The 27,593-nt window shown below is 38.2% G+C and overlaps 2 protein-coding genes across 6 annotated transcripts in view; one reads left to right on the plus strand and one right to left on the minus strand.

The window, feature by feature from the left end:
- Nucleotides 1–17,229, plus strand: part of LOC107728480 (rho GTPase-activating protein 33-like) — a 57,602-nt gene extending 40,373 nt beyond the window's left edge. For all 4 annotated transcript variants that reach the window (XM_016538650.1, XM_016538651.1, XM_016538654.1 and 1 more), the window contains 12 exons: nt 3,674–3,823; nt 3,914–4,016; nt 4,197–4,341; nt 4,840–4,922; nt 5,036–5,143; nt 5,811–5,956; nt 10,156–10,312; nt 10,473–10,612; nt 10,717–10,791; nt 11,783–12,525; nt 12,676–12,856; nt 13,166–17,229. In XM_016538650.1, the coding sequence (XP_016394136.1) occupies nt 3,674–3,823; nt 3,914–4,016; nt 4,197–4,341; nt 4,840–4,922; nt 5,036–5,143; nt 5,811–5,956; nt 10,156–10,312; nt 10,473–10,612; nt 10,717–10,791; nt 11,783–12,525; nt 12,676–12,856; nt 13,166–15,870 (4,736 nt within the window). In that variant the 3' untranslated portion in view covers nt 15,871–17,229. The remainder of the gene's footprint in view (nt 1–3,673; nt 3,824–3,913; nt 4,017–4,196; nt 4,342–4,839; nt 4,923–5,035; nt 5,144–5,810; nt 5,957–10,155; nt 10,313–10,472; nt 10,613–10,716; nt 10,792–11,782; nt 12,526–12,675; nt 12,857–13,165) is intronic.
- A 1,019-nt stretch (nt 17,230–18,248) lies between these two features.
- On the minus strand, nt 18,249–26,379 carry LOC107728482 (uroplakin-1a-like). 2 transcript variants are annotated; one of them, XM_016538656.1, is made up of 8 exons: nt 26,346–26,379; nt 25,356–25,458; nt 25,013–25,213; nt 24,786–24,860; nt 23,979–24,086; nt 22,213–22,386; nt 19,322–19,405; nt 18,249–18,900 (listed from the first exon to the last, which is right to left on the minus strand). In XM_016538656.1, the coding sequence occupies exons 2-8, from the start codon at nt 25,416–25,418 to the stop codon at nt 18,853–18,855; spliced, it is 753 nt and encodes a 250-aa protein (XP_016394142.1). In that variant the 5' UTR covers nt 25,419–25,458; nt 26,346–26,379; the 3' UTR covers nt 18,249–18,852. The 2 variants fall into 2 exon arrangements, with proteins under 2 accessions (XP_016394142.1, XP_016394141.1); XM_016538655.1 differs by lacking the exon at nt 26,346–26,379 and adding an exon at nt 26,025–26,076.
- Nucleotides 26,380–27,593: the final 1,214 nt, after the last annotated feature.

Here is a 27,593-nt window from a genome sequence, read left to right on the forward strand (position 1 = left end):
GCCGGCCAACGTAGAACATAGGCGCGCATTATGCAAATGTGTTACCCCGTGACGTGTAGCCGTCACGGAAGTGGGATTCGAATTACTAACGACTCGTTTCAGCTGTTCAGAGTCGATTCTTTATTTTGGGAGACAGTAACTTTATTTATCGTGCACTTTCAGCTTTACAACTTTGCAGATTGTTTACATTCACATACAGTTACGTTGCACACTGCATGAAAGGCAATATTGGAAATGGCATAATAGGGGCACTTTAAAGTCACAATGAAACCACAGTCAGATCTTTTCTTCTCTATTGTGACACAGCCGAGTGTAGCAGTATATCGAAAAAGAAAAAAAATGTAGGACAGGGATGTGATTCTGTGCTTCAGTTGTTGATTAGATTGTACTTAAATGTGGAACCAGATAAGGGCAACCTTGCAGGAGCAGGTTTAAGCAGATTAGCTGATTGAAGTCCTACATACATCATAAGAAAAAGTCTGTAATTTCCCTGCAAGATCAAGTTATGGCAATTTAATTAAACAGTACGATTTCAAAACATTTAAAAAAAAAGAAACTTAGTCATATAAGAATCGTTCAGAATAAGATCTGTAAAATGCATTTAGAAAATAGATTTCATTTCAGGGCCATGTTTAAATACTAAATACCGCGTTGTAACTGCATTACCACCTTGGATGTGCTATATTTTTGTATAATTCACAGTCTGGAGTCAGTTACTCCGCTTATATAACACTGTTAATGCACCACAAGACATTTCAGGTGTTTTATTTCAAGACATTTTTGAATGTGTGTGTGGCTGTCTGCTGCATTCGGCAGCAACGCCTATACTAACATTTAACTACTTCAAAAATAATGATGCTACCACCGCTACTGAGAAATGTCCACAGCTCTTAAATAGTGAAACTGTTTTATCAAGTCACAAGTTTTGTGCAAGTGAGTGTGTGCAAGTGAGTGACTGCAAGTGTGTGCATAAAAGAGAGTGAGAGCAGAGATAGCGCATGCATTCCATAGATAATAAAGGAAATTGTCATATTTATTTCAATGCCTTTGTGGTTTTTAGTTCTTTCGCTGTGGTAGGCTGCAAGTGTCTTTGAAATAACTAAAATAATTTGGTTAAGTATACAGTGTCCATATTGAACTGTACTGCGGTCAAGAAACTACTAAAACTACTTTAGCTGTGCATTTACTGAAAAATATTGCCAACCAATCAGAATCAAGCATAAAATAGTAATGAAATATTACAATTTAAAATAACTGTTTTTATTTGAATATATTCAAGTGTAGTTTATTTCTTTTCAACATCATTACTCTAGTCTTCAGTGTCACATGATACTTCAAAAATCATTCTAATTTCCTGCTAAATAAATGTTTCTTTAAAAATTACATATATTGCTGGCCCCAAACTATTTGCACCAATTCTTGAAAAACCTACATCGGTCAACCACTAATCATGAATAGCTGATATATAGCCCAGCCCTAATAGTTTTTTCTTAAGAACACATGCTTTGGTTACTTGATGTTCTAGTGCAGATGATATTAGCATGGCTGCTGTTTTCAAGCTTATTTTTATGGCCTTGAAAGGCACTGTAGTCAAAACAAATTTGTATTTAAGATTTTAAGGTTGTTGTTTAGTCTGCTAAACATGACAGCAGCATTTAATGGTAAATGTATTAGATGCATTTGATGTTTCTGTCGATTGTGTTCCCCATCTTTTTCTCTCAGTTCTTCATCCTTGGTTCTTAAGCCTGGCTGGTAACAACTTCAAAGGGTTTACCTAAACTAACATTTCTGTATCCGCCTTTTTCTAACGCCTTCTATCCTTTGAGACAAGCATTTGTAACACGGATTGTGGTTGTTTATACAGCAGGCAGAGAGAGTGTGGGAGGTTCGGAGAGGATGAGCTTGGGTGTTGGAGGTTGGAGACACAGCAAAAATGTTGTATAATTCATTCAAGTGCTCATGTGGGCATCATTCTGTAGCATCTGCTGAAGAATTACAGGCCTCTTGTTGTATAAATGAGAATCTGTTAGTAGGCTGTGGGGATTGATTTTTGTTGTGCCTGATCCATGTTATATTGAACGTTTTAACACTGTGTGTCCTAACCAGACACTATGCGACAAGATTCCAACAACAAACAGTGGAAATGACTAGACAAAGGCAGTGGAAAGGAATGTCTAAATCTAGTTTCGCTTATCACAGAACTTTCAGGAGATGTCTTGATCACGTCTGGTTAAGCCACGGTGATGTTCATTTCTAAAAGTGCTGCTTGTTAGACTGCATTAATGACTTGCATAACCGACATGTTGATGTCTACACTACGGGCTTTGAAGGGCCCTCATTTAACCTGTTTAACTGTTAACCTACATTTGTTTCATCCAGGTCATTGACCCTGGGGTATCTATAGCAGTGGTTCTCAACCATGGGGTCAGGACTCACTAGGGGACTTCAGCACACTTCCAAGGGGACGCGAGGCGGATTAAAATGATTTAAAATAAGACAAAACATAGATTAAAACTGCTAAAAATGAAAATGTCAGCAAAATCATATTTCTTTAAGAAGTTCCTTACGTTTTTGTTTAAGAACCGGGGTTTTAAAACCTGAATATAAGTTTGATTTCTAGACCTGGAAGTCAGTTTTGTCAATTAAAAATTGTATTGAGTGTAAATTGCAATTTGTGAGTAAAAAATAATTGTCAAAACCCTGTAATCACAAACTAGAAAACTCATATAAATTCATAGGCAACAAAAAGTGTAAACCCTAATTTAAAGAACATTGTTCTTAAAATGACAGAATTTTATTATTTAGTTATTTATAATTGTTTATGTTAATATTACCACTCCTAGTTTCTCTAAATAAATAAAAAAGTTGGAAAGTGAGCAGCTTTGAAATATGATTTAAAAAAGGTTGAGAACCACTGATCAATAGCTATATCACCTACTCAGAGTAACATGTTTTTTAGACCTATGGCCGATCTGCTCAAATGGAACACAACCTGCAGGAGTTGTAAACTTCATAGATTAGAGCTTACTGATTGGCTTTTTAGATGTTTTTGGTGTGGTTTTCTTCTCTTAATGGGTCAGAGTGCTCATATGGAGAATTCAATTGTACGTTCAAGTCACCTGTTAGTGCTCTGCAAAGTTTGCACGCTTCAGATCATTTTTAATGAGATTGTTTCGAATAGGGAGTGTATGAGGCCAGTCAGCCACCATATGAAATTTGTTGCATTTGTGTAGCATTTTTCAGCCTAATATACCTCAGGAGTTGTTACTAAGCCGTTTAGGATTTGTTACTAAGCCGTTTAGAGATTTATAATCCCATTTATTTACATATTAAATGTCGAAAACGTCATAACTAAATGTTTATGGGGTTTTAAGTATAATGTTTTATATTAATTTAAATGTAATAATGTATATTTTGCATAAAATGGATATATATATATATATATAATTTTATATTAGGTTATTATTATATACTTAAACCCCCATCTGTGTGTACGTCAGGTGTTGTCTGTGTTTGCAGGTATTCCAAATGAACACATTTTGTCACATTTTGTGTATTTTTCAGATATTCCCTGCTGAGTGTGTAGGGAGCAGTAAACAATATGTGGTGTGTGAAAGTGTGCAGTCCATATTGTAATTTGCCTGAGTAGCTCTCTGTTGCCCCCTTTTGGCAGTGTCTAAGAAACACGGCAAGCTGATGGGCTTCCTGCGCACCTTTATGAAGTCCAGACCCACCAAACAAAAGCTAAAGCAGAGGGGAATCCTGAAAGAACGGGTGTTCGGCTGTGACCTCGGCGAGCATCTCCTCAACTCTGGCCAAGACGGTAAAGAAACAGAGTATTTTCTTAATGTGCTTTAAGATGGGAACATTGCAGAAGGTCTAATTTTGTGATATTTGTGTGATCAAACTTCAGTGCCACAGGTACTAAAGAGCTGCTCAGAGTTCATAGAGAAGCATGGTGTGGTGGATGGCATCTACAGACACTCTGGTGTGTCCTCCAACATACAGAAACTCAGGTGTGTCCAAAAATCCTGCCCTGATTTACTTTTCAGGATTTTAAACAATGTACTTCCTTCAAGTTTATATAAAGGTTTTCACGGATCACTCCTTTATTCTGTGCACACTTAAAATGATAATTTATGTACATTTATGCTCTTTATATGCATGACCATGAATTCTGTTCTCATCCTGATCAGGCATGAGTTTGACAGTGAAAATGTTCCAGACCTGACGAAAGATGTGTACATGCAGGATATTCACTGCGTCGGCTCGCTGTGCAAACTCTACTTCAGAGAGCTGCCCAATCCTCTGCTCACGTACCAACTCTACGACAAGTTTGCTGTAAGTAATTCTGGCTCTAGCATAAGTTATGTTTAAACCTTCTGCAAAATTAGGATTTCAGAACTATTTTTTAACCATGGTAATATCATAGTATCGTAAATCCTTTCCTGACTTTAAAAAAAAAATGTATTTACATTGTGTGTTCTGTTGTTTTTGTTCATGTTAGAAGATATTTTTTGTGTCAGTGTGTATCATAGATTTCACAAAAAGATTAAGCAGCACATCTATTTTCAACATTGATAATCATAATAAATGTTTGTTTAATAGCAAATTTGCATATTAGAATGATTTCCGAAGGATCATGTGACACTGAAGACTGGAGAAATGATGCTGAAAATTCAGCTTCGCATCACAGGAATAAATTACATTTTAAAATATATTCAAATAGAAAACAGCTATTTTAAATGTTAATAATATTTCTCAATATTACTGTTTTTACTGTAATTTTGATCAAATTACTCATGTTACTAAGCAAGCTGTATTTTCCTGTCTGTCCAGGAATGTATGGGAGAGATGACAGAGGAAGAAAGAATGGTGAAAGTACATGATGTTATCCAGCAACTTCCTCCTCCTCACTACCGGTAACCCCAATACTTACTACTCATGCATCACAAGTAGCGTCATCTGTCATTGAAAGTGTGACAGAAAGAGCAGTGTTTTCTGGCAATAAGTGATATCTTTGTGTTTGTCTCAGCACTTTGGAGTACCTCATCAGACACCTGGCCCATTTGGCCACCTGCAGTGGAGAGACGAGCATGCACATTAAGAATCTGGCCATTGTCTGGGCCCCCAACCTGCTCAGGTAACCCCGAACATGGAATTTTAACTACATAAATATTAGTGACGCTCAATGTGGTGATAATATCCATTTCAGCCAATGTCCACAATATTAAGGTGTATATTTTCATTTATTTTGTACATTTTATTTTTTATATATCATCATCAGCCTGCTTAGGTTGATATTGGAGACAGGTAAAGGGATAGTTCACCCATAGATGAACATTCTGTCATCATTTAATCACCCTCAAGTTGTTCCAAAAGAAGATATTTTGAAGAACGTTGGTAACCAATCAGTTGATGGTAGCCATTGAGTTTTTTCCATATTATGGAAGTCAATGACTACAGTTAACTGTTTGGTAACTAAGATTCTTTAAAATATCTTCTTTTGTGCTCAGCAGATGGACGAAACTCATACAGGTTTGGAACAACTGGACGGTGAGGAAATGATAACAGAATTTTCACTTTTTGATCATATCAGAAAAAGTGATATGAATGATCATTGATTATCAAGAATCCAAAATATCAGTATTTTTTACTGCTGAAAACACTTGTATGAGATTTACATTCTGTCATCATTGATGTTCTCACTGCAGCTTAAGCATTTGTGTTGTGGGTTTTACTAGTACAGGCTCAGGGTTCAAATTAAAACACATGATTATGAAGCAGAATCTGCTGTTGTTTTGTTTCAGATCCAAAGAAATTGAAGTAGTGGGCTTAAGCGGTGCTGATCCATTTAAAGAAGTGCGCATCCAGTCCGTGGTCGTGGAGTTTCTGCTCGGCAATGTGGAAGTACTGTTCAGTGACTCCTTCACTTCTGTTGGCCGTTTTAGTGCAGGTATGTTGAACCAACAAATCTGTCTCTCTATAGATGTTCGCATTCATCAGTAAACCACCCATTCAGTCCGGTGTCTTCAAACAGCACTTTCATTAAACAGTCAGTGATGTTGGTTTTGTTCCAAAATCTAGTGAGCTGCTTACTTGAGCAGTATTGTAATGCATCATAGCCAAAAAGTAGGCATTTTAATTATGCTGCCTTCAAAGATACAGTACTTTCTTTTGGCAACAATGTTGTATCCTTCAAGAAGAAACCAATTCCGTAATGTGACAAGCTCAGTGACAAACTTTTAGTAAGGATGCTGCTTATGCAGACAATACACAATGTTTTGGAACAGAGCTGTCTGGTAAACCGGTACAGTAGAACAGAGAATGCGTTTAATAACTTGATGCTCTGATGCAACTTTCGGACCTTAATTTCTCCAGTGTTTTCTTCCCTTCTGAGTTGCAGCTATTCTTGTTTTCATATTTAACAGTGATACGTGACTCCTACAACAAGGCCTGTGCACTCCTCTCTTTTCTTTTTCATCCCTTATGACACAACTTGAAATACCTATAATAATCAACAAATTTAATATATTAGGGCTGGGCGATGTAGTTAAATTATTGCACTATTTTGCAATGATATTATAATATTTTGCATTTTAATTATATTTTTCTTGATATTTACACTACTTTTCAGAAGTTCTGGATCAGTGTGAATTATTTTTTATTTTTTTTATACTGTTATTCACTGTTATAACTTTTGAGCAACAGTATATGAAAATGAAAATAAAAAAATGTTTTTAAAATAGTCATGTTTTATGCATAATGAAGAATCATTTCAGCCAAATTGGCACTGCTGCCATGTACAGGTGCATCTCAATAAATTAGAATGTCGTGGAAAAGTTATTGAGATGCACCTGTAAATTAATACTGTTTAAATAAAAAATAAAGGGGAAAAAATCTAGTTAAAAAAAATAAAAGAATCTAGTTAAAATGATCAAGGCATGTTTTCCACAGTTTTGCACAAAATTAACCAAAAAATGAACAGTTAATCATTTTTATTTGAATCCACCAATATGGAGTATGCATACTTACAGTAATATTTACTTGAATATGTTTTATTAAAGCATTTTAAGTTATGTAAAATGCCACTTGGGGACTTCTGTGAATATTTTTAACTCCAAATCTGTTTTTTTTTTTTTTAATGAATGATCAAAACACTTCCAAACGTTGTGGCAATTTAGTGAGTTTTACATTTAGAAACCCTATTAAAATCTCTATAATATTGCTAATTGCAATACGATGGAGGTGAGGTTAAATTAATTTCCTTTAAAATTATTGGAAATAAATTATAAATATTTAATATGTCTCCCAGCCCAGTTATTTTCATAAGTTAGTCTCTTGTGATGAGCTTGGCTAACACAGCACAGTGGAACATGTTTACAATGGCCTCACCCATGTGTAAGTGAGGCTTACTGAGAGCGAGCTGTGTGTTTCCATAGTGACAAGAGGGGCGGAGCACAAGATCTCACGCCAGCCCCGAACACGCCTGGTTAGTCTTCGGGAGGCAAGGGGGGAGTCCTGTTTGACTGACCCCTCTTATCTGGACCCAGAGCTACGACGCTTCTCCATGATATGAGATCCAGACTGACCCTCTACAGTGGTCTCTCAAATCACAATCTGTTCTACCAGGAAAAACCTGGCCAAGCCAGCTTAAGGGGCCATACAGACAGTACATACTGCTGAGTTAAAAACTCCCATGTATTGTTTTTGAAAAATCAGTAAGACTTACATAGACATCCATTAAAAAACTCAGGTCTGTCCTGTGTGAATGGCTCAGCTTGGAATATGGTATCTGGTTTGTTGCTATTCCAAGGTCTACCAGGTCAAAATCAGGTTCATCAGTTGTTTGACCAGCTATTTCAACCATCTAAACCAGCTAATGACCATAATTGACCTGCTAGAAACCATGCAAATCTTTTTTTTTTTTTTAGCAGGGATCAAAAAGATACCATCAATGTTCACATGTTTGTGAATGGATGGATGGATGTTTACACAAGAGTGTGGACTCAGTAAGATTTTTTTTGTGGAAGAAATTAATACTTTTATGCAAGGACACACTAAAGTGATCAAAAGTGATGGCAAAGACATTTATAATTTATATTACATAAGATTACCATGTCATATAAATGCTGTTTTTTTTAACTTTCTAAAAAAAAGTTTCCACAAATTTTAAGCAGCACAACTTTTTTTCAACATTGATGATAATACGAAATGTTTATTGAGCTGTAAATCAGCATGTTAGAATGATTTCTGAAGGATCATGTGACACTGGAGACTGGAATAATGATGCTGAAACATTTATAATTTATATTACATAAGATTACCATGTCATATAAATGCTGGTTTTTTTTACTTTCTAAAAAAAAGTTTCCACCAAAATTTTAAGCAGCACAACTTTTTTTCAACATTGATGATAATACGAAATGTTTATTGAGCTGTAAATCAGCATGTTAGAATGATTTCTGAAGGATCATGTGACACTGGAGACTGGAATAATGATGCTGAAAATTCAGCTTTGCATCACAGGAATAAATTATATTTTAAAATGTACTAAAATAGAAATAATATTTCACAGTTGCACTGTTTGTACTGTATATTTGATCCAATAAATGCAGTCTTGGTGAACAAGAGTTCTTTCAAAAATCTTACCAAGCCCAAATTTTATAACCATTTGCTTTATATGCCATTTAACTATGTCATTTTCGACATGGATGGACTATTTTGAGAGCTGTTTTTGTCGAGGACAGCTATAAAGACATCTTTTGCCTATGTAAACGCCATGTTAGAACTGTACAGCACACAGATGGATAATATATAAGGCAATAAATCCTTTTGTTGACATTTATTAATCTCTTTTAATCTTTTTATTACTTTTTTTGTGTGAGAAAGTATTAATATTAGGCAAAATGTTTATGGTTCCTATTAATTGATCTTTTCATCTATATAAATTTGATTTCATTAAGCTTACCAAGCCCAAATTTTATAACCATTTGCTTTATATGCCATTTAGCTATGTCATTTTCCATATGGATGGACTATTTTGAGAGCTGTTTTTGTCGAGGACAGCTATAAAGACATCTTTTGCCTATGTAAATGCCATGTTAGAACTGTACAGCACACAGATGGATAATATATAAGGCAATAAATCCTTTTGTTGACATTTATTAATCTCTTTTAATCTTTTTATTACTTTTTTTGTGTGAGAAAGTATTAATATTAGGCAAAATGTTTATGGTTCCTATTAATTGATCTTTTCATCTATATAAATTTGATTTCATTAAGTAGGACATTGAGGAAAATCATTAGGTAACATGGGTAAATGGGATGAATGTTAAAGTAAAAATTTGAGCTATAGTGTCTGTTTGCGGACTCGACTCTGAGACATTAACAGCAGGTAAAGTGTCTTTTAGTTTTTTTTTCTGTATGTCAGCTTATGTTTTCGTGTTAATCATAGGTTTCTTTTACAAATTAACCCCAAATATTGCTCTTGAGCAAACAGCTTTTAAATGTTATGCACAAGTGTTACAATCTTTCTCAAAATGCAAAAACGTTATACTTTTGCAGGCTTTTTATTCGATTTATTTCTCTACTCGTCTGATGTCCCAGACTTTACAGGCTTGCTGAGGCTCAAAAAAAGCTCTACGCAAGTACAAAGTACAAGCGTTCCTAGATATGCAAGCTCAATTACAAATCATAATGCATGTATTATTACGCACTGAATTCTCAACATTGCTAAAAGAGGCACTAAAAGGTGCATTACCTGACTTGACTAAGTATTGCAAATTGTGCATGTTAAATCTGAGTAAGCACCAGCAAAGCATGTGCATTTGTGTACTTGCGTAGAGTTCGTTTCTGGCCTCAACCACTTATGTTTTTGTGAACTTCCAGTCTGTTGGCCAGCCCATGTATTTCTTCTACGAAGCTTTTTGCAGTAGAGCTGTATGGACTACGGAAGCTTTGGAGGAGCTGATGTTTTTTGTTGATGTTTAGGTGTCTTTCCGTTTGCAATGTATCATGTTGAATCCTGTTTGTTGTCAATTGCTGTGTTCTTCGCTGCAGTATTGCATTTACTCGCTTTTGTGCTTTGGATTAATGGATCTGAATCTGATTTTTTTTTATTTTATTTTTTTTTGCCTCTTTCTGATTCCACAGCACGACAGTCTCTGACCAGACCCAAGTCGTTTGTGTCCACCAGGCTTCTGTCTTTAGAGGAGGCGCAGGCTCGCACACAAGCTCCACTTCTCCTTCAGGGATCTCCTCACCACGCTATCAGCCAGTTTCACACTGTACTGGACCTGCCTGCTGACAAGTGGGTTTCTTTGAACAAATCAATGGCTTTTGAAGGAATAGTTGACCTACCGATTAAATTCTTTTGATTCATGATGTTTTGATTCATGAGCTATTACTATAAATATAAATTAAAGCATTTGTGCTAAATTTAATTTTTCTCTTCTTCTTGTTTCTTTTAGGAGGAAAAGAGGGATGAAGGTCCGGAAGTCGGCAGGTGGGAGCTGGAAGACGTTTTTTGCCATTGGGAAACCTACAGCGGCAGGGCGACGCAAACCCACCAGGATCACCTCTTTGTTCCAGCCTGCTACCTCTCATGCAGGTATAAAAGATATCTCATCCATTTCTTTAGACCGTACTTCATTCTAAATAGATCTGCATGCTGATGTGAAAATGGCTGTTTTTAGTGCTGTATGTGTGCTTTAGGTTGCAGGGTGGACAGTGTGACACTCAGGTCAGCAAAGAGTGAAGAGTCCCTGTCATCTCAGCACAGTGGAGCAGGTATGAATGACATTTGGTAACACCAGGGAGCAATGTAATAAGATTTAAGACCTAATAGATTGGTACTTTAAAATGTGAAAAAATGCTTTTTAAAAGGTAAGTGTAAAAATATAGCTAATAATTTTTCACTATTATTGTACAGTTATAAAATTGTGTATGTATACTGTTCAAAGATTTGGTGTCAGTAAGATTTCTTTTGAAAGAAAGATATATTTTTATTCAGGAAGGATGCATTAAATTGATTGAAAGTGACAGTAAATATTTCTGTTTCACAAATGCTCTTCAATTGAACTTTCCATTCATCAAAGAGTCCTGCCACCTCAAAAACTATTTTTGAAACTGCACAACTATTTTCAATATTGCTAATAAAAAGAAATGTTTCTTTTTAGCATCAAATCAGCATATTAGAATGATCATGTGAAGGATCATGTGACACTGAAAACAGGAGTAATTGCTGCTGAAAATTCAGCATTGCCATTACATTACATTTTAAAATATATTAAAATAGAAAACAGTTATTTTAAATTGCAATAATACTTTGTTGTACTGTTATTGGTCAAATAAATGCAGCCTTGGTAAGTAATAGACTTTTGAAAATATTTTTAAAAATCTGACTCCAAACTTTTAAGCATTAGTATATGTAATAAAATTCAATATAGACATTTTTTGCATATTAGAATGATCATGTGAAGGATCATGTGACACTGAAAACAGGAGTAATTGCTGCTGAAAATTCAGCATTGCCATTACATTACATTTTAAAATATATTAAAATAGAAAACAGTTATTTTAAATTGCAATAATACTTTATTGTACTGTTATTGGTCAAATAAATGCAGCCTTGGTAAGTAATAGACTTTTTAAAATATTTTTAAAAATCTGACTCCAAACTTTTAAGCATTAGTATATGTAATAAAATTCAATATAGACATTTTTTTAATTATATAATTGAAAAGTAAGAGTCTTGTGTGATGCGCTGTTTTCTTCTCAGGTCAGGGAAAGATACAACGCTTACGAAGACCTCGCTCCAGCAGTGATGGTCTCTCGCTGACTGCCTCTGTTGATCCGCAGCTCCTTCCCCAGCGCTCCCCATCTAGAATCCATCCAAGCCGCTCTTACGACAGCCTGCTGCCTGAGGAAACCCGTGATGCTGATGAGGAGGAAAATGAGGATGAGGAGGGTGTGTACATGTTGCCTGATTTCTCCCAAGAACCATCTGCCTCATGGATGGCAGAAGATGTCATTGACTTTAGCCCCACCTTCCTGGAAGATGGGCCAATAGGGTTGGGGAGCACAGCTGTCAATCCTAGCGGCAGGGAGTCCCCTCCTGCGGCTGCACCCCCTCCCTACCGCTGTCTGAGCCATCAAGCCCATACCCGGACTGGTAGCCAGCGCTCAATAACAGAAGATCCAGACTCCGTTCTCAATCAATCAGAGGCCGCAGCTCGTCGTAGTTTGATCCTGGCTGCAGCAGCTCCACCTCAGCAAGTGTTCTGTCAGCACAGGCCGTCTGCAGTCACTAATGCTCCCACAAACACAGCTCAGCAGGGCGAATCGAACCTAAGCCCATCCCATAGCCAGACGCCAGCTCCAGCAACCTCTGCACCCCTGTCTCAGCCCCCTCAAGAGAGGCGTTCCTTTACACGTAAAGTGGTTCATGCACTTTCACCTAAAGCGCCTAAATCCCCCCCTCTGGACATCTCTGATCCGATCGCCATCAGTGTACCTGCCAAGGTGAATTTGAGCGTAACATATTTGGTGATTTTTTTTTTTTGTAGGGGCACAAACATAATGTGGTATTATTTGGACTAATACCTTTAAAATAAAATCTATCCCTGTTTAATGTGCTGAGAACTACAAGTAAATAATTTTAACTATTTTAAGGTTCTGGAAATGATTGGTGGACGAGCTGGTGAATTGCAACCTGGACTTCCAAGTAGTGGACCACCTCAGCCACCCCAGATGATATCTATGCTCCTGAGGTCATGTGATTTTCAGCTCACGGAGAGCTGCCAGCAAGAGCTCAACAGTAAGTTGGGCCCCGTCGCCAAAATCAAGGGTCCTAGTGAGTACACACTCTGATTATGGCCTAATGCATTGGTTCCCAAACTTTTCAGACTGGACACCCTTGTCTATAACTGTTGTCAAGTACCACCACTGCCCTGTCAGAAAACATGATAATTTTGAGTAATTTCCAACATATTATGCAGGTTTTGTTCGATTGCTATACATTTGCAATGAAATAACTTTCTACCATAAATATATTTTTCCATGTACCGCAAGTTTGGGAACCTCTGGTTTAATGTCAAAAATAGTTAATTTTTTCAAGTGCCTAATTTTTTTCTTAATTCCTTACTCTCAAACCTTTTTTCAGGTATCTTGGGTCCCACTGGTGTTCCCCTTCCATCACAGCAGCCCCCTCCTCCTCCCCCCAAGAACCCTGCACGCCTCATGGCTCTGGCTCTTGCTGAAAGTGCCAACAAGGCACTGCGGCAAGGTGCCTCACCCCCATACCGCCCCCGTCAAAGTGGAACCTCCCCTGAGACAGATGTCCGCTTCCAGAGGTCCCTTTCTGCAGATGCAGGTGCTCTGCTATCTTCTGATCCTAATCAGATTTATTCCACAGTACGCCCCTTGTCTGTGTGGAAGACTGAAGGTGATGACGATGAGGGTGGAACTGTTGCTGAAAAGCCTGCAGACAAATCACATGATACAGAGTCAAGGTCACCTCCTGGGCGAGACACTGGGACTATCTCTTCTGACAGCTCAGTCTCTGACAATGGGACATCCAATTCTGAGTTGTCAGCTGCCAGTTCCTCTGAAGACAATGAGCGAACACCAAGCCCCATTTACAAGAACGAAGAACCAACCTCTCCAGCACAGCCCTCAAAATCCAGCCCACCCTCTTCCAGTGAAGCCATCCCTTCTCAAAGAAAACCTCCAGCTTATGGACGACAGTTTTCTGCTCCGCAGCTTCAGCAGGAGAAATCCAGCGGCCAGTCCAAGCCTGCAGCCCAACCACACACTCAGCTTCTGCATTCTAAATCAGAGAGCTCTCCACTGGCCCAGGTACGAGCCTTCCAGCCCACTCGCCCTAAAGTGCCACCCAAGCCCCCTGATCTTGCTCCCTTGAGGGCTCCACTCTCTCAGACTGACCGTCATGATTACATACGTCGCTCCTTGGATGCCAGTCGCATTCGACGATTGGCAGGGCCACCGCAAGGGAACACACCACTTTCCAGAGCTTTCTCTGAGCGAATCAGCAGTACCTCTGACATGCTGTCTCGCTATCATGCAGCCAGGATGGCCAGCCAAGCTGCTCAGGTTCTTCCACAACAACAGCAACAGGCCCAGTCCACACCAATCAGACCGGTTGTCCCCTCCTCCGAAGACCCTTCCAAGATGGAGAACTTCTACTACGAAATTGGTGCACCTGAGCATCCACAAGTGCCACCCAGCTATGCACACCACAGCTATCAAAATATGAAGTTGGATCTGGAGGGAAACCTCCGTCTCACTGATCCAGCCAATCAAAGGCCTATTTCCAGGGGTTACCCTCCTCCCTACAACCACCAAGGACCTGGGGGCAGAAGGACTCCCCAGCTTTGGTCATCTGAGGCCACACGAGCTTGGGCCGCAGCACACTCTCACTCTTTCTCCTTTTCCCATTCTCATTCTCACCATCGCTCTCAGGATGGATCATCAGGACATCCTCCCCATCCCCGTCCCCAGCGTCAGACATCGTCATCTGTCAGGTTGCCCCGCAGTGAAGTGCATCACATACCCGCATCCGTTGGAGTGGGCTCCGCTGCTGGCATGGTGCCTCTGTCTGTGCACCAATGTAGCTTGCATCGCCCTCAGCGTTCCCCTTCTGCAGACCACACAGCCTCCCAGCTTCACCCCTACTTTGAAAACGGGAAGGTGTGTTACCGGTACTTTGAGGCTTCCAGACTGGAAGACTTGCCACTGAATCAGCATCAGCATGCTGTATTAAAGCCGTCTCAGGTCTCACCAGTGCAAGGAATCTCAAAAGATCAGCCTGAACACATTTACGTCAACTACCCTTTCACAAACCCACCAGGATCTGGGGTTAATTCAAAGGGCTGGGCCACCACAGACCTCGACGAAAATGATCATCAAACATCTGAGACACTGGAACCACCTTCCAAGTCACCACCGGATGACAAACAGAAGCATTCAGAGCAAGAAAGTCACATGGCTGGTTTTGACAACCCTGCCCAGAATGATGTGTCCTCAGATTCCAAAGTGACCAATATAGCAGCGTCTGCCTCCAGTGCCATGCATTTCCGCAGTCGCTCAGATCCCCAAAGTACTAGCTCGGAGCCTGCTCATGTCCTGACTGGGAAGGAAATTGCCTCCTTGCTAATTGAAAAGCTTGCAGAGGATGAAAGGGAGGGTCCTTCTGTGCCATCCTCTTCTCCGCACATTGAGCACCCTCCAAATCCCTACCCTAGCCAACAGCAGCAACAACCTCCACCTGCGTATAATATCTACACTCCAGGACCCTCTCGAGGGCGCTTTGAAGGTCACGTGCCGCCTAGAGTGGGATCAGGACCTTTCCAACGTCAAGACCCCTTGCGGAGATCTTCCGGAGGCCAGTATAGACAAGCTTTTGACGTCATGCCATCTGGTGACCAAGTCGTTAAGTTTTACAGAAGCCAAGACTTTATCCCAAGCGCCCAGGGACAAAGCACAACCCATAATCCTTATCCCCCAAGACCATATTATCAGGACCCCCCATACCCCAATTGGGGCCCTCAAGGCCTCCCAGACTCTTCCCACACATGCACTCCACCTACAGTGGCCTTCTCAAACTTAGCGCTTGGATCGATAAGAGGATATGGGCCTCAGACCGTGGCCAACCAGTTTAACCAGTATCCATACCAGTCAGGGCCAGTGCTTCCCCAGTATCCCAACACACCGCGACGAGATGTTGTCCTGGATCCTTCGCTTCGACCTCCCGGGTTGCGCAACCAGAGAGGCTTAAACCGGCAGGGAAGCCTGCCGGGCCCCAACTGGACCATCCGAACTGAGGGCCAGACCCGTAGTTACTGCTAAAGAGCTATGTGTTTAGAGGATATGATATAGACCGGTTATAAGCACTAGACTTATGTTTCCTGTACAAGTTAACGCGTTGTAAAACTTAACTAAACAAAGTTAAGTGGGGTATGTCCTTAGTAGTGTTTCTGTCTCAGAAAGAACCCATTGCTGTCCTGCGATTAGTGTGTGTATTGGAGTGGGAAAAGTGTACGAGAATAAGACGTGAAGCAGAAAGGATCAAAGAAGTGAACCATAAAGTGGCTTAGATATAAAAACATTCCAGAACACACTGTGCTGTCCAGCAGAGGGAGTCAGAGAGGTACATAGCTGCTATTAACTCTGACAGGACGTTGCTCAGTGGCTAATTTTTGTTTTTCTGCTTTGGGTTTTGTTTGGTTTTAGGTTCTCTTTGACACTAAGTCATGCTGTACAGGGGCACAAGCTTGACATGTCTTTCTTCCTCCACAAAGTACGATATAAATAACCTAAAGAGATGCTGGTGGTTATATGAAACTTTATGAGTATGGCTAGTTTTTGTTATCTTCATTTTTTGGCAACAATGTGATGATATTTCCATTTTAATTGTTGTTTTTTTTCTAAGTTATTGTAAGTTTTCAATGGAACGAGTTATTGTGAAATAGTTTTATTTTGCCTTTCTTGAATTTGTTTCAAAGAATGTGAAGATTAGGAGTTTTTTTTATTTCTTTAGTCTGTGTGTGAATTTGTGTGTGAATGAATGTGTCATGAGCAGAGTGTCTAACGTTAAGCACATAAAAAGGAACGGTAATTGCAGATTTTTTGGGAGGGTGTAATTGAGAGCGCATACTTCTGTGAGGTACTGTTTTCTGCTCATTCTCAAATAATGTGTCAGATGATATGTGTATCAATATTGGCGTTCTAATCCAAAGCAAGTATTTCAGGTAGGTCATGTCACAATGTGTCACTCTCAGACATCCCTGGGTTTCTGTGAAGGAGGAATCCCAACCTAGCAACATTGAATACCTGGTACTATTCACCACAAACCACTGAAAATTCCTTCAATGCCCAAAAAACTAGTCTTGGATGACTTTATAAATTTAAAAGTCGTTTTTATCAGATCCCTCTTTCTGGGCTCAGTAATGTTCCAGTGTTTACTCAGTGCTGTAGTACCTTTCAGGTCATTAAAAATGTCCTGGATGTTCTTCCAAGATTGACCAGAGATAGAATCTCTAAAATTTGTTTAGTAATTGGTGCCTTCTCTTAAATGACTAAACGTATTTTAAATAATCCTTCGTTATGAAAGCAAATATTGAAGAGCTAGATACAAACCCTGTCCCTAGCCCAGTTACCCCTATTTACAGTTTCCCAAAGTTCCACACTAGTAAGTTCAAAATGGGGGGGAAAAAGGTGTGTATGAGTGAGAATATGACACTGTGTGTTTGCATGTCTGTTATCTCTGTTGTTTTAATACATATCTATGCAGGGAATAACCAAGGGGGATATGTTCCTGAAAAACACTAAATATTAATGCTACCTATGTATGTTAGCAGACCTGTGAGCGTGTATGTTTCAGTGAGAGAGGTCATGCATGTGGCTTTGAAGGTATATACATGTCCAACAATCTCCCCTTCAGCCTTTTCCACTTGGCGAAAGGCAGTTCATCCTATTTTGTAATATTTTCAAATATGTGAATTAAAACCTTGGACACCGTCAGTGACGAAACCTGTAGTTGGGTGATTATTTTTGAACATAATATTTTTGTACACAGGTCAGATGAGGTAGCTTAATGATGGGCGGTAAGTATTACAGGAAATCTCCTTGGAATGCAAGAAGTTTTCAAATGGAAAAATTAACATTGCTAAGTAACATTGTGATGACATTTACTTGATTAACCTTCCTGTTGATGAGGCAAACCTGGACGAATGTCCTGAGGCTGAATTTTTGCATTTGCTGTTAAAAGAAGTGGGGTTTTTTCCCCTAGGTTTTGTGTTATTTTTAGATGATTTTAATTCACAGGGCTTGCAGCGCTGCAGTCTCCACCCTCCGAGATGGGAGCCTTTTTTTTTGTAGACAGTAATATGAGAGAAGTTGAGGTCTTTCCTGGCTGGATATCCTGCAAAACCAGTCTGTTTCTGATCAGGCGACACTCCCAGTTGAGTATAAATTAAAGCAGACATGTGCAAGCTAACATGCCCTCCTTTGTTCTTTGCTAATACATGTACAAACACTATTGGCATTAGATAATTAGTCAGAGCAGTAATGGTTTGGGTGGTTCAGGGAGTGGAGAGCTGCCAGGCTTTTGTTGTTTTTTCGTTCTTGCTTTCTTAAGGATTGTTTATTTCCCAGGGCTTGTACCAGCATGCAGCCTGCCACAGGTTTTGTCGGTTTGCGGTCAGTGAATGACACATGAAGAGTCATCAGCACAATCACATGTTTATTTGATAAACAAACATTGTCAAGTAAGTTTTAAATACAAATGTGCAGCAACGAATCTTACAAAACAAATGTCCTGTTCATTGGTATTTAGGCATTTTAAAGCAAATTTTATATTAAATATGTATGTAAGAAGAAATACAAGTGTAGACTGTGGCATAAAGGAAAATTCATACAATCACTTGAAGAACCTATTTGATAAATATTGTTAATAAAAATTTAAAATGACCCCAGAAAAAAAACATCCATAATACAACATGTAATATGAAAGCTATACTTGAATTAGTTACTTAGGCATGTAATTTTTTCTTCCCTAACATAATGAGATCATGCTCACTAGCGGTAAATTATACCATAAATGCTTTTGATCAAGATTAATTTGTACTGAACCTGGGACATTCCTTTTGTGCTAATTGGAGATCAAATTATAGGACACCATTAAAACTGAATGTATGATAATTATACAAGAATGGATGGAAATTGTCATATCAATTATCCATGTGCAATGTGCAATCATCTGTATTGTTCCGTGACAGCAAGAGTGGAAACATCTGCTCAGTTGGCAGATGTATCATGCGGAGTCCGTAGTTATTCCAGCTGCATGAAGTAGATCATAGCGATCACTAATGTGAAAAACTGTAGGACAGAAGTGCATCAGAATAGTGAATATATGTGCAATTGAATTTTTCTTCTATAATAGAACTGTACTTTGAATACTAAACATATTTGAATACTTATATATAACAATATTAATATAAATGCATATAAAAGCTTTAAAGGTCAACAATCAGGACACATTTTTACATTCCCTCTGTGCTGATTTTGGTTATTGGTGTATGTACACATGCATCACACTGCATCTTTGTTGCATAATTCTGGTAAATTCTGGTTTTCAGCATTTTGTGGTGTGACAGGTTTTTTTTTTTCTCAAGCTTTTAAAGTAGCTTGAACTTTGAAGATGCATCTGAAGACCATTTTGTTCCATCTAGATGTTTTAAACACAATAACACGTCCTGTGTGAATGTATAGAGGTAATTTAGAAAACATCTAGACTTACCACTAATATGAGAACGGAGAAACCGTACCAGCTCACAGCCCAGGTGTAATGGCTTAACACAGATTCAATATAGTTGAAGCAACCCTGAAGTATCAATAAAATACAAAAAAATAAAAAATTTGACAGAAGCACCATTAAGTAACATATAAAGTGAAGCATAAATTGAATCAAAGTTGTGCTACTGCACAGTGGTTCTCAGGAAACTGTTTTAAAGGGGTCCTATTATGCTTTTTCACTTTTCTCATTTTAGCCAGTGTGTATGTTTGGGCATAAAAAAGATCTACAAAGTTACAAATCTCAAAGTCCACTCCAAAGGGAGATATTTCGTTTTTAAAAAATCCCTTTTCAAGAACTACAACAAACGGCTCGTTTGGACTACAGCGTTGGTTTCCGGGCTTTGTGATGTCACAAAGCGGCCCATTAGAACATCATTAAAATAATTCCCGCCTACAGAAATTAGGGTTCGTGGTTGAAACACTTGGTTGAGTGCATCAGGCAAGACGACGACGAAGAAGAAGTGCTGCTGCAGAGTTAGTGCATCAGAGAAAACAAAGAAGAAGAGCTGCTGTAGCGTCAAGTTTTCAGCATGTCTAAAGGCAGTCGCACACTGGATGAGAAGCGCAGCGCCGCATCTAGAACAATTCTTACAACAAGTACAACACGACACAGCTGGGCGCCGCGGACAGACGCCGAACGGCGCCGCTGGTGTGCGTGCAAAAATAATGTGTTCGAATTTTAAAGACGTGGCGTGACGTGACGCTGCGCTTCTCGTCCGGTGTGCGACTGCCTGAAACAGTTTTTGTCTTTGAAACGTCTTTGTTTGGGCTTCCGAATGCGGATGATGTCAGGAAACAGTGGTTGCAATTTATTTTTAACTCTGTTCTGAGCATTATAACCCCAATTTGTTATTGTGTGCTGCGCATTTTATTGAGGACAGCTTCCACAACATGAGGGAGTACAGTGCCTGCCAGATTCGCCAAAAAGCTTTTGTTGAAAGACGGAGCAAGGGGCATGGCAGTACTGAAACACCGTCTAAGCTGTTCGCCAATCACAACGCACTGGGACAGCTAACCAATCACAACACATTACGTTTTTCGGAAGGCGGACCTTCATCAAAGCCGGAACTAATCGAGCCGTTTGTGCCAGGATGGGGAGAAAGGTATTTTAATAATGTAAATAATGTGAAAAATAATGCGTTTTTCGAACCACCAAGCATGAGAGCATGTTCTAGTACACCCCCAAAACAAAATCAAGACTTTGTAAAAGAGCATAATAGGACCCCTTTAAAAATCTTACCAACCACAAACTTTTGAATGGTAGGCCTAGTGTATGTGTAGATACATCAGCCAATCAGTGATTAATATTCAGAGTAGCCTATAAAGTGGACTCCTTGTCCCAAATGTAGACTTATATTTTAAGTCCACACATTTGTTACGTAATGACTATTGGTTAGTAGTCTGGTATGGACCCCACATCCATTTGGGGCTTGTGAGGACCCTTCTGAGAACCAAAATGACAAACGGCCATTGCAAGATCTCAAGTGCACCATTTGGGACAGGTTCCTACTCCAAAGAGCATCTGGTCTCTTCCGACGATCCTTTTCCCCCTAAACCCCACCACAACCCCGCAACCCACACAGAGCAGAACTCAGTCTTCCATCTGCAGAAATCATTAATCCTTCCCTCAGCACTGTAAGTCATAGAGACAGATTTCACTTTGAGCGATGCGAGTGATCAAAGCAGGCGCTTCACTCTGTGACAGGACCGCAGAAGGCACTGAGAACTCCTCTTTAAGAACACTGTACACCTAATCATCTGCAATGTCTGTGACTATACAATTTACATATTTATATTTTCTTTGTCTCTGACAAGAGATGTGTGACAATGTTCTCTCTCTCTCCCTCACTCTTTCTCTTTCTCAAACACATAAATACATACACGCAATAGCGGAGGCTGGCAGCGTCTGCAGGTTTGTTCGTAATGAATTCCTGGTTGTGAAGACGCTGAGACATTGCATTGTGTGTTTACAGGAAATGAGCTGTGGTAGAGGATGTTTGCTGCTTGGAAAGTATTATTACCGTGCATATGTGCAAGGAAAAGCAGGAAAACATCAGCGTTTGGTTGCAATTTATTTTTTAACTCTGTTCCTGAGCATTATAACCCCAATTTGCTATTGTGTGCTGCGCATTTTATTGAGGACAGCTTCCACAACATGAGGGAGTGTATTTTGCCAAAAAGCTTTGTTGAAAGACGGAGCAAGGGGCGTGGCAGTACTGAAACACCGTCACAATGCACTGGGACAGCTAACCAATCACAACACATTACGTTTTTCGGAAGGCGGACCTTCATCAAACCCGGAACTAATCGAGCCGTTTGTGCCAGGCTGGGAAGCAAGGTACTTTAATAATGTAAATTATGTGAAAAATAATGCGTTTTTTCGAACCACCAAGTATGAGAGCATGTTTTAGTACACCCCCAAAACAAACTCAAGACTTTGTAAAAGAGCATAATAGGGCCCCTTTAAAATTTGTGCTCCTTAAAAAAAAAAATTTAAAATTTGTGCACCTTAAAAAAAAAAAGAAAAAGGAAAAAAAAACCAAGCAAGAAAGAAATGTATCAATCTTGCCATGACCTGATTAGGCCATGAAGAATTATTCATGTGAATAAGAAAGAAAAAAAGATTTTCTCTTTTTTACTGTCAAAATTTATATTAAATTATTTGCATTTTAAAATTATTTGTATTCAAATTATCCCTATCAGAACAGACCACTTTGTTTTGTGACACCAGTTGAGAACTACTGTCTATGAAAACTAACTCCAAGTAATTAGTTTGTTGCTGTCTCTTGTCTTCTGTACGTCAGGTGACGTTACGAGGCTTAAACGTTAAGTTACCTTTGTGAATAGGATGCCGGTCCGGCCAAGCTTACAGTCTGCTGGATCTTGCAAATCAAAGGTACTCAGTCTCTTGCAGCAGCTGAGGGGCCAGTTGTATGTAGGATACATCTGTTTCAAGGTGGAGTTATACATTATCCAGTCTTGTGGACCGTCTGCTCCACAGCACTCGACCTGATGGAGGAGAAAGGTACGATTAATCAATCAATCTCAATATAGTAAAGAGAAAATACCAGTCACATGTACATCAGTTGAATTCTATATTAATCTACCAAGTTGTTGTGATGCTTGGAAACCTGAAGTGCGCTTCACTTGCAGAATTCTGTATGAATCCGTCAAGTTGTGTGAACTTTGAATTCAAAGAATTGTTCGACGAATTTTCGCGGGCGGAATCCAGTCAATTAAATACCCTTACGAAAAAGAAGTTTATTATAGTGTATTTTTAGTATACTTCTTTTAAACTATAAAATAGGAAAGTATACTTTCAGTCTACTTTTTATGTACTTCTCAGAAATGTGCTTTATGTACTTCTCAGAAATATGCTTAAAATGACATTTATACTTATATATTTAGAAAAAGTCTAAATATATTTGAGCTATACTTGTGCTTCGGGAATCCATTTTTTTCATTATTATACGGTAGACTGGCGCTATTACACATCTTCTGTACAGAATTTCCAAAACACAAGCGAAGAAGAAACCAAAACAACAGATGCTTCCACATGTAATCTAACACGATCAGACATAAAACGGCATCAAAACTGTGTAACCTCGTGGAATAAAATGTCAACCCAAGAAGAGGTAATGACTGTCAAGCTTTGGGGTGTTGATCGGCTCATCTACGTTTTTATTATCATTCTGAATCCAATTCATAGTCTTTTTTTTTTTTTTTTTTTTTTTTTTTAAAATTTTTTTTTTTTTTTTAAGGTACCCTTGTGAAAAATATGTGCAATTTAGCATACTTTTAAAAAGAGTACTTATTACAGATATGATCTACTTAAGTGTGAACTGAATGTAGTGTTTTCAGACACTTTACTGCATGTTGATTGTTATTTAATGAAAGTGTATTATATTTTAAATTTATATTTAATGCGATTAAAGCTCAGTATACCTATAAGTTCACCTTTAGTATAGTTGAGTACAAACTAAAAACATAGATGTAAACTAGTTGTGTACTCTAGTTTATACTATTGTTATACTTAAAGTATACTTAAAAGTACTAGAAAGAGGGCCAATTTAGTCCCAAGGAGTATTGAAATAGTACACTTACAAGTATACTACTAGTACACTGATATTTGTATACTTACTACATAAAGTGTACTTAAAAATATACTTGAACTTTACTTAAGTATACTTAATAAAATAAACTTGAAGTATACTTCTTTTTGGTAAGGGTAGGAATATATACCCGGTCGGAAAGTTCATTTAAGGGTGAAAGATTTCCCCTCGCCATTTCTGTTTGCGTTTTCACAATTCAAAATCTATCTATCCATCTATCCATCTATCTATCTATCCACCATGTTGACTAACAGATTGTTGCTTGCTTGGTTTGTCATACATCACTATACTATTTACAACAATTAACTTTTTGCCACTCTCACAAGGCAACAGAAAAGCATGTTGTGTCAAGTCTGAGTTGAAAATTAAGGTTTTTCTTTCCTAATATTATGCAAGTGTATATCTTACGTTTTAGCCACAATCCTTGGACAGGTGTAAGGCATTTGTGTTCGATAAAAGCCAAGAGGTCGTCATTGGTGTTCAGCTTACCTGTTCCATCACTCTGTTCCATGTCTGTGTAATCTGCTTTCCTTGTGTGCTCTCTTGCCCATAATATTGCAGCATCTGTTTCTTTACAAAGTTACTGTTCCCAACCAGCTATAATAAAGGAAAGAGGATTTAAAAAATGAAGAAAAGACCAACTTTCTCTCCATTATAAACTTGCTGCTGTTCCATTACATATGATTATAGACTGTAATTTATAGGTGTAGCGTCTGGACCAATCAAACACACAATTTTTCATTTGATTTAACAAATCAGTTATTCATTAGATTAACAAATCGTCACAGTCCCCTCACCCAATAAACTGGGTGCCAGGATGTCTGCAACGACACCAGGCCCCCCCTGGTCCCCATGGCAACCACGACACCTTATGTAGTTAATAAAGTCTTATTTGTATCACACTTGACGTTGTTCATTGTTTACTCATAACTGGCGTCCCTAATCATGCAGATTTATGCTGCAGGCTCTGTGTAGAGTTGTACAGTAAGAAAGTTATTTCCCTTAACCAGGAAATTAACGTTCTTAGAATTGACAGACAGTTGACCCTGAGAGGTCAAGTAAATATCTACAGCGGATCTAAATATTTATAATTAATTATAACTAGTTATGATTAATTATTCATATTTCCCCATGAGCTGATTCGCTACATAGGACAGTATATAAACAACAGAAAAATATAGAAAGAGAGAGCAGGAATGGGCCACAACTAGATGCCTGTGGGCCTAGCGTCTCTGATGTGTATTTTGTCATTCTATTTTACTTTTACAGTACAGAGAGGCTGGTGACGGTACTCACATAATCCCGGTTGGTTGCTGCTGTGATGGCAGATGCGCATTCAAACAGAAAGATGATGAACATTATGATAAGGTACTGTAGAAGGATGACAGTTGATGATAATTAGTTCAAAATTAAAGTGATTGTTTATTTTAAACCTAAATTTGATTGTCTCGCTAAAGGTAATATTGAATAATAGTGATTCATGTAAGATATGAGATATGACATAGTCTTCTATGAAAACCTACCACCAGCATGAGTGCACGGCTCCTTTTCAGGGCGGCAAAGATGCCAAAGATGCATGTGAGGAAGAAGGCAAAGCCTGTAAAAATGGCAATCCAGGCCCCAGCAAATATGTCATCTTTTCCCGACACACCAGATATGGGGTAGAGCTTATACCCATCTGCTGCTACCCAAATAGCCACTGCGAATAATGCCAGTCCTGCTGCCTGAAAGGGGAAAATACATAAAAAAGTAGTAAGTGACAACTTTTTTAATGTGTATATATCTATTAATAAAAATTAAAAAAAGAGGGAATATGTGACATTTCACAACATAAACAATCTTTGTATTTTTTTGTTTCAGACTTACAGCAGCGATTGCATTCAGAGCAACAACTACAAACATCAAACATGTCAAGGATCCTGCTCCCATGGCTGTAGTGTGTTTTTCTGTCTGGCCTCGTCACACTTTTCTGAAGAAAAATAAAATAATGATCAGAATATCCAGCAGAAGGGAAAATACTCAAGATTATTTATAAGGCAACGGCCTGATCCGTTGTCACTGAGGTTTGGCCTAAAAATGTACCACTGATCAAAGCTGCCAAAAAGTTATCGATTGAGTTCTCTTGAAAAACTTTAGTTTTACTTCTAGTTAGAAAGTATTTGAGCATAACTAGAATTATTAAATAAAGTATTTTCAATGTACGATGGTACACTGATGGTATCAAATACAATGGCAATTCCATATTCATATACCATGCTATTTACTTCAGAGAATACTGTTATTACCATGATGACTAAAAAGCCTTTACATACATTTTTTCAGAGCATAAACTAATTTTTTTAAAAATCACAATGCTAAAAATCAATCTAAATGGTAGGAAAGTTCTTAAACACTGATTATGGACTATATCATCGAAAAAATATAGATTACAATAGATAATAAAGATAATAATTCCAAAAACAAACAAAGCAAAGTGGACTAAAATGCTGTTCGAAAAATAAACAAATAGAAATCAGTAGCTGCTCAGGGACCCACCTGTTCCAGTCTGAGATTGCACCTGCTTTCCCTCTACCTGCTTGTATTCGGTTCATTTACTTTTGTGGACACTTTCATGACGTCAAACCTGTTTGTCATCATTTTTTTTTTTTTTTTTGTTTTTAGTAAAAATCACAATGCTAAAAATCAATCTAAATGGTAGGAAAGTTCTTAAACACTGATTATGGACTATATCATCGAAAAAATATAGATTACAATAGATAATAAAGATAATAATTCCAAAAACAAACAAAGCAAAGTGGACTAAAATGCTGTTCGAAAAATAAACAAATAGAAATCAGTAGCTGCTCAGGGACCCACCTGTTCCAGTCTGAGATTGCACCTGCTTTCCCTCTACCTGCTTGTATTCGGTTCATTTACTTTTGTGGACACTTTCATGACGTCAAACCTGTTTGTCATCATTTTTTTTTTTTTTGGTTATACAGGCCGCATGAGATGGGATGGGCAACTTCACTCCCTTTGTTTTCACCACCAAGTACTTTCAGTTATTCCCTATGACATTTTATTGAAATGATTACGAAATGAATCTAGGAGTGTATACATGAAAGAAAACGGTGACAGCTGCCACTGCTATTTCCAGAACATTTAAATGTACATGTGAACAAAGTTTGCAAATACTGTTACTTGGTGTGAAGTGATACCTACTGGTTCTCTTTTGATAAAGGATATTTAATTTAATATAAAAATAGTAGTCCAAGCCACTCAATGTAGGATTTATATATAAAAAGTATTTATTAAGTCATGTCTGTAGAGATCCACATACTGATGTGGCTTTATATACTTTATTAAATACATTGTTAAAAATATTTATAAAGGAGTACTATTAGGAGTACTATTTTTGTATTACATCTAAACTTACAGGTTGCTCTTGTGTTTAGGGAGAAATCCTGTCCTCTGCTGGACACTCACACCATATACAGCTACATATAATGTGCATTCATAAATACCACATTATTTTCCTTATTATTTGTAGTAATGACTAAGGTAAGCATCACTGTAACTGTTTCTCATACTTAGCGTTGAACAAATCCAAGTCATCTAATGAACCAAAGCATGATTAAGACTTGATAATGATCCCATTTGACTTGGGCCAGTAAGAAACCATCCAGAAATGCACATAGCATCATACTAAAAATACTCAAGACACCTTAGTATCTATTTAACAATGTGCTAAAATGCTTTAAACACTTTGGCAGCCACATAGCAATGTGCTTGAAAACACTTAATTAAAAAACGTAATTTGGTGGGAATCTTTGCATGGACAAGCATCACTCACAATTTAAAAAAATGTTTAAAAAATCTGCAATACTGTAAAAATACACTCTAAAAATTGCTGGGTTAAATACAACCCAATGCTGGGTAAAATGGGGACAAACCCAGCAATTGGGTTGTTTTGACCCAGCGGTTGGGTTACTACCCAGAAGGTTGGGTTAAACATTTAACCCAACCACTGGGTCAAAACAGCCCAATTGCTGGGTTTGTCCCTATTTTACCCAGCACTGGGTTGTATTTAACCCAGCATTTTTTAGAGTGTACAGTTAATATTTA

This window comes from Sinocyclocheilus rhinocerous, unplaced genomic scaffold, assembly GCF_001515625.1.
Source record: "Sinocyclocheilus rhinocerous isolate Xijiao unplaced genomic scaffold, SAMN03320098_v1.1 scaffold66, whole genome shotgun sequence".
Lineage (NCBI taxonomy): Eukaryota > Metazoa > Chordata > Actinopteri > Cypriniformes > Cyprinidae > Sinocyclocheilus > Sinocyclocheilus rhinocerous.